The sequence below is a fragment of the Sinocyclocheilus grahami genome, unplaced genomic scaffold, assembly GCF_001515645.1.
Source record: "Sinocyclocheilus grahami isolate Dianchi unplaced genomic scaffold, SAMN03320097.WGS_v1.1 scaffold972.1, whole genome shotgun sequence".
In the NCBI taxonomy this organism is placed as follows: Eukaryota; Metazoa; Chordata; class Actinopteri; order Cypriniformes; family Cyprinidae; genus Sinocyclocheilus; species Sinocyclocheilus grahami.
Window position 1 is genome coordinate 319,664 of NW_015506151.1, and position 7,041 is coordinate 326,704.

Below are 7,041 nucleotides of genomic sequence, written 5' to 3' on the forward strand. Positions count from 1 at the left end.
GCCTCAACCTCCTCAGAGGAAGAGAGGTAAACTCGTGCTCTCACTCGAGAAAATTTATTTATTTATTTTTATCCCAAGTGCCCCTGTATATCTAACTTCTCATAGTCAGATAAATACTTCATTTTATTCCTCAGAATTAAATGCAGTCAAACAACCAGAGGAGTAAATACGGTCTGGTGAGTAAGATTCACATCAAAAACCGAATGATGTAATATAAGCGTTGCTTTGGCAACGCGCGAGCCGCTCAGTCACACCAACAACATCAATCTCCTCAGAGAAAGATGGCCACATCAGCAAGCTCTCACTCAGAGGGGGAAGAACCGCAGCGTGGGCTTCCAAGCCTCGAGAACAAGCTCTAGATCTAGGGAGCACAGGTGAAGATAGGATCACCGCGATCTCAGTCGCAGCCATGCCTCAGCAACAGCGTGCCCGGCGAGAGCGGTGCGATTAACAGCGGGAAAAGCACAATCCGCCCCCCGAGAGCCGACTGCGCGAACTCCGCTCCCCGTTGATGCTGCTCATTATAATATCAGGCATAATATGCTTGTGTAACTGATATTTGTGCAACTGGCGAGCTCTTCAACGCCCTCCATATCAATCTCCTCGGAGAAAGACAGGCGGAGCGTCACGCCCTCTCCCCGGGGGGGAAGTACCGCAGCGTGGGCTTCCGAACCCCGAGAGCGGGCGCTGGATCTGGTGGTTAAGGAAGTAGATAGGGACGCGCCCGTCTACACCGGATCCATATGCGAAACCCACGAGCACAGCCGCTGCTCTGCCTCGGCGAAAGCGGGGCCAGGACCGCGAGGAATGCTAGTGAAGGCTCTCTCCTCAAAGAGAGCCCTCTGAGAGCGAAGCAAGGCAGTAACAAACGCTACCAAAATGGGCCGTCAGCTCCTTTTTTTTCAAGAGATGACTGCGTGCTTGCTCCCAAGCAGACAGCAAACAAACTGTGTGTATCCCCACCCGTAAAGAAACACGGGCAGGGAGGAACACACAGCCTGAATGCTGCCTGCCCTCGACTTAGGTATCTGGTTTTGTCTTGTTTTTAGATTCGTGACATACAACACTAAATAAGACTCACAAACAGATATCAGACTGACACACACACAGAGCGCTTGCTGAATGACAGAAAGCTGAAGCTGGTTTCACCGCACATGCTTTTATAGCTTCCTGGTCATTACGTCACCCGCCCTTGACGTCTCGCCCATCTATTGGACTGATTACACACGAGGTTCAGAGCCGGTCACGCTGAAGGGCGTTCCCGAAGCGTCTTCCGACGCAGCTCGAGTTCCTGAAGAGGAAACACCTCCGTGCAGCCTTGGTTGTGCAGTAGGCTAATATATTCGGACCAATTTAATCTTGCCAGTGGACCGTTCGACCACCGAATCCAGCAGTGTCTGTCACAATATCGAAGTAAGTGCGCATCGTTGATGTTCTTGCTAAAAAACAATTCTCTTAACATGAGGTCTGCAGTTTAAAGAAGCATTACTGTGTGCCTAGGCTAGCACTCCTCGCTGTCATTAAAACAGCATGCAACAAGAAAAGTGATAAAAAAACAGCGCATCCACTACAAATATGTCTAAATATCTCATTTCATAAGTTTTTGTTTAACCTTTGAATAATGACTTTATGTAATGTCAATGCTTAACTCTATTAATGAGCAGAATATTTAATATAAATGTGTATATTGAAAGGAAAAGAGAGTCTGAAATCATTAGGCTTCGCTATTACGCCAGTAAAAGAGTGCGTACGCACGGTCTAGAGTACCCACACGGTGCGCACATATTTACGCCAAGTTTATTTTTGATAAATCCCAATAAATCCCCAACATTTCCATGCTCATTTTGTGCGTACGCAACGTTTATACATCAGGCCCCTGGACTTGCAGTGGAAGGACAGAAACCGCTCAGGTTTATTAAAGAGGCGGTCTAATGCTATTTCATGCTTTCTGACTTATTTACGCTGTTAAAGAGTTGGATTCTCATGCTAAACATGGCCAAAGTTTAAAAAAACGAGTTGAATTTATGACGGAGTATTTCTGTGCCAAATACACTCCTTCAGGGTTCGTATAAGCAGCACTGCACAGTACTTGCTCAGCAGCGACGTGCACAGACATTTTGTGGGGCAGGGGCTCAAGTGGAAAAAAGAGCACTTCTCATATTTATTAAAAAAAAATTCTAAACAAAACGTTAAATATATTAGGGGCAGTGGCGGCTCGTGGGTTTTAAAATAGAGGAGGCACACTAATTGTATTTGTCTGGGGATCCTTGCCGATTATTATTATTATTATTATTTGCTTAACCACTTTAAAATGGCTTTTTGGTTGCTTTTAGTCAGAAAACATAAAGAAAATGACACACATACAGCAAGATAATATAATTTCACTTACCTTCCCTATCACTTGAAGCAAACATCCATCCTTTCTTAAAAGTCTGTGTTAAAAGAGCCGACTGCTGTAACGTTAGCCTATATCCAGCTTAGGCGTGTTCTCCCTTTATTTTTAATTTGTATATATACTGTTTGAATGACAGCTTGGTAAATCTGTTGGCATCAAATATTCAATATTGCTACTCATCATGGTACTTGGTACATTATCAGCGCAGCGGCAGACGTTCAAACTAATATCACGTAATTTACGTCTCTATGATGATTGGTTGATATACCAGAAGGGAGGCTAACCTCCCCTATGAGGTTTCTATTCTCAACACTCCCCAGCGCTAAAAGTGAACACTCAATGCTGATTGGCTCTTTTTTTTTTTTTACCAACAGAGGCATGAGAGTTCAGCTCTCCCCCGGCCTTCCCCTCCCCTTCTCTATCACCTAGCGGTTGTAATTACATCAGCAGATTCGGCACATTCGCGATAGAAAAGTGGCGCTTTCCAACTTCAGTAACATGTTATGGTATTACAGCTGTGAAATGACAAAATACATATTCTGAGACATGAATTGAAATGATTTGTGAATTTTATTAACATTACATCGTCCTCCTTCCATTTTCACCTCAAAATTTTGGGGAAGCTGTGCCTCCCCCGACGAGCCGCCACTGATTAGGGGTGTGCGATATTGACAAAAATATATCTCAATATTTTCAGGGATTTTATGTATAATGATAATTGTGCTGATATCTTAAGGACTGCCGTGGACAGCTGACTCCTAAAGTTTTTGATATCCTTCATATTCTGTGTGGTGGTCAGATCACAGCAGTTCATTTAAAATAATTAAAAGATACTTTAAATGTGAAATTAAAACTGCCAGTAGGTGGCAGCAAGTCACTGTTAAATAAGTGAGTCATTGTGACTGAACCGAATCATTTAAACGAGTGACAAAACAGTGTTGTGTTACTCAAAGATGCAAATTGGAATTATATTTGTTGGCGAAATAGAGCAAAAAGACTCAATATTGTGTCTAAAATGTAAGTGTCTTAATACTAAATTCTTGTTTATTGAACTGCTGTATAAAATCAATATCACATTTGTAATCATGCTGCTTTTTGGTGGAAAAAACGTCAGTCTTCGCGTGATACTTATTAACTATATGAAATTATGTTAAATGATGTTAGCAAGACAAATTAACTACACTCTTAAAAATAAAGGTGCTTCACGATGCCATAGAAGAACCTTTTTGTCTAAATGGTTCCATAAAGAACCTTTAACATCTGAAGAACCTTTCTGTTTGACAAAAGGTTGGCGAAAGAAGGTTCTTCAGATTACAAAAAGGTAAGAAAGAGATGGTTCTTTAAAGAACCTTTGACTGAATGGTTCTTTGTGGAACCAAAAATGGTTCTTCTATGGCATCGCTTGAAGAACCTTTTGAAGCACCTTTATTTTTAAGAGTGTATAATTGCCTTTTGTCTTTGGATAATTAGCTGTAAATTTGAGGCACAGATAGCTTAGTCTGTTGTTCATCACCACTCACCTCCACACCATGACAAACACAACTGGAAAGGGAGGGAGGGCTTCACTTCTGCTGCTCTTTGCCTGCCTGTGATGCGCATGCGCCGATCAATGTGTGCTACACTGCTGTGTTGCGCAGAGACACGGAGGGGAGAAAGTCTCAACATTTCCCGACCTGACCTGATATTTTGATTTTTTATTTGTTTGACAGGGAAAGCTGTGACAAACACGTGCACATATACAGTATATAGGTATATTCATTTATAAAAAATAAATTAATAAAAAATACACTCCCCAGAAAAAAAGGGCACTTTCTCTTGAGGAAGAAAAAAGGGCAGGTGCTCAAGCCTCCTTTGATGTCTATGTGTGCACGTGCCTGTTGCTCGAGACGATTTGTCATTTTGTTTTTTAGACCACAAAATCAACAATGTCGCCAAAGAAGTGTGTTTTTGCTTGTGAGGGAAAGATAACCTTGCAGCTTCCCAAAGAACCCAGTGTTAAGGGAACAGTGGATGCAGTTTGTTTCTCCGGGGCAGCAATGGAGTTGTGCAAGGGTGTTTGTTTGTTCCAGGCATTTCGGTGACGAATGTTTTATAAACATATTCAAATTTAGGTCAATAAATTTTATTTATGTTGATGTCACAGCTTGCAGATGATCGCCACGCAAACGCTTCGTGTGCTCGTGACTCTTAAGCTCCACCCATGGCACTCCTCCAGGACCTCTACTGTTTTCGGAGAGAGAAGCGTAAAGCTATATCTGTCTTTTATAAATCTGATAAATCTAAAGACTCTTCGGTGATATGAAGGATGCAGTACTACTCTATAGGTACTCAAGATTAGTATGAGATTGCCAGAAACTGTGTTATGTCCCCTTTAAAAATATCTTAATTTGGGTTTTGAAGATTAGCCAACGTGTTATGGGTTTGGAATGGCATGAGGGGGAGTTCCAAACCCATGACAGAATTAAAGGCATAGTTCACCCAAAAAGTTCCAACCCTGTAAGATTATCTTTCTTGTGATGAACACAGAAGAAGATACGTTGAATGCTTCAACTGTTTTTGTCCCTACAATGCAAGTATATGGGGTCCAAAACAACACTGGACCCCACTAACTTTTCACTTTCACTTTTTGGGCAAACTATCCCTTTAAGAGCGTGAATAAAGTTCAACTCAGCATCATACAGGAATTTGAGGGCCCCACGGCTTTTTTCAGTTAAAGAGCACATGCTTTGCATTTGTCCCTCAGGCATGAACAACCGAGAAGTCTTGGAGCAAGTAGAGCGTGGTTACAGGATGCCCTGTCCCCAGGACTGTCCCAGCTCCCTGCACGAGCTCATGCTCCAATGCTGGAAGAGGGATCCCGAGGAGCGGCCCACCTTTGAGTATCTGCAAGCCTTCCTGGAGGATTACTTCACTGCCACTGAACCACAGTACCAACCCGGGGACAACCTCTAAACACGGAGCTCCAGACTACAGAGTATGCCACAAAAGACTGCCCTTCAAAAAACTGATCGAAAGAGCATTTGATGAGAAAAGCTTCCAAGTTTTGTGCCATCTCGACCCTGTATCTGACACAATTCATCTTCCATTGAAAAAAGGACATGCAGTCGCATTATGTTTGTCAGTAAAGCCAAAAATAGAGTTCTGGGGAGAGACATCAGTCACACTTAATGATAAGAATGGTTTGTTTGTATGTAGTGTAAATAGTGTGTTTAGTTTTCCCTTGTATTTGGCTTGTTTTATTACTTTTTATAATGCTGTTTTGCGTTCTTATCCAGGCCGTGAAAGTCGACGCTGTGAGGAAAGCATGATCAACAGAGGCGGTATTAACCGTTTTAAGATTTACAATGATTCTGGAAATCATTCCTAGACACTTCCAGTAGGATGCTGACCAGCCTCTTTTAAATATTAAAGGAATTCTGTCAGTTGTATATTAAATTAACTATACGTGTCAAAACACTCCCTTTTAGCCGAGACATATAGCAGTACATAGGTAGCATTTCTGACACACTCTTGTGACTTTCACAGAAGGTAATGATGTCTGCCCTGGTTTTAGTGATTTTGCTGGGCCTAATTATTTTGCACCTGTTTTAGCAAGCGCTCAATGTCTATCTTTTGTTTACTGCTTCTTAGAATGAGTGCATTTTCTATTTAGTCACTTTGGTTTAACAATAGAGCAGTGTATGTATCAGAATAGTAAGAGACCAAGTGGGCATTATGCTTGACCATACTTGCATCTTTCCTGCAAATAAGATAAAATGACTGCTAACATCCTTACTGTTGTGAGAGAGAAAAAACGAGTCCATTAAATATATCTCACAATATCATGCATTATAAAATAACATGACTAAATGCGTAGAGAAATATTATGAAATGGTAGAATTTCACTCAAGATAACTCATTGCTGGTCTGCCTTGTTTTTTGCCCCTCATTTTGTCCTTCATGATAAAATGACATGTCTGAATATTCATTATTGGGTCATTCTTTACGTTTTTGTCGCATTTAAGAAGTGACAAGACCTCTCTGTGAACATTCTTACTGTAGGTCAAAGATATTCTCACATATTCCGTGTGCGACAATCAGAGATGGGCATAAATACTTGAAAATGTATTTAAAATACAAATACAAAATACTGTGTGGGAAAATGTTCTTAAATGCAAATTACATTCGATTTTTTTTCAAAGGCTTTAAAATACAAAAAAGTACTTTGTATTTCAAATACGTCTTTTAAATACATGTATCTGAAATACTGCCCATCCCTGGCGACAATATTGGCATAAGCCACGTTCAAAGAGCAATTATGGTGTTGATTTAAGTCAATATTTTGGGGTTCAACTGAAGACTGCTTTTATTTGGGCCTATAATTTAAATTATGTGCTGCATTTGTGTTAAAATCCAACCTCACAATTTTCACATTTATTTTTGTACCATCTATATTTGGATTAATTCATAAATATTGTGTTTATTTAATTGCTTTGTTTCATTTATGGACAAACATTTTTAGAATAAAGTGTCATTCAAATCCATTTCTTTCAGACTTTAGGTTTTTCAACTATCATCAAATTATAATTGAGTATCTTTTGTGTTAATATCATTTTGTAGGTTCTTTGAGATAAAAAAAAATTGATGCATTCTGGCTCCAAAACATT

At 40.5% G+C, this 7,041-nt stretch overlaps 1 protein-coding gene across 1 annotated transcript in view; it reads left to right on the forward strand.

The window, feature by feature from the left end:
- Positions 1–6,531, forward strand: part of LOC107564973 (tyrosine-protein kinase fyna-like) — a 23,421-nt gene extending 16,890 nt beyond the window's left edge. The window contains exon 12 of the mRNA XM_016250162.1: positions 5,139–6,531. Coding sequence (XP_016105648.1) covers positions 5,139–5,347 — 209 coding nt within the window. The 3' untranslated portion in view covers positions 5,348–6,531. The remainder of the gene's footprint in view (positions 1–5,138) is intronic.
- The last annotated feature ends 510 nt before the right edge of the window (positions 6,532–7,041 follow it).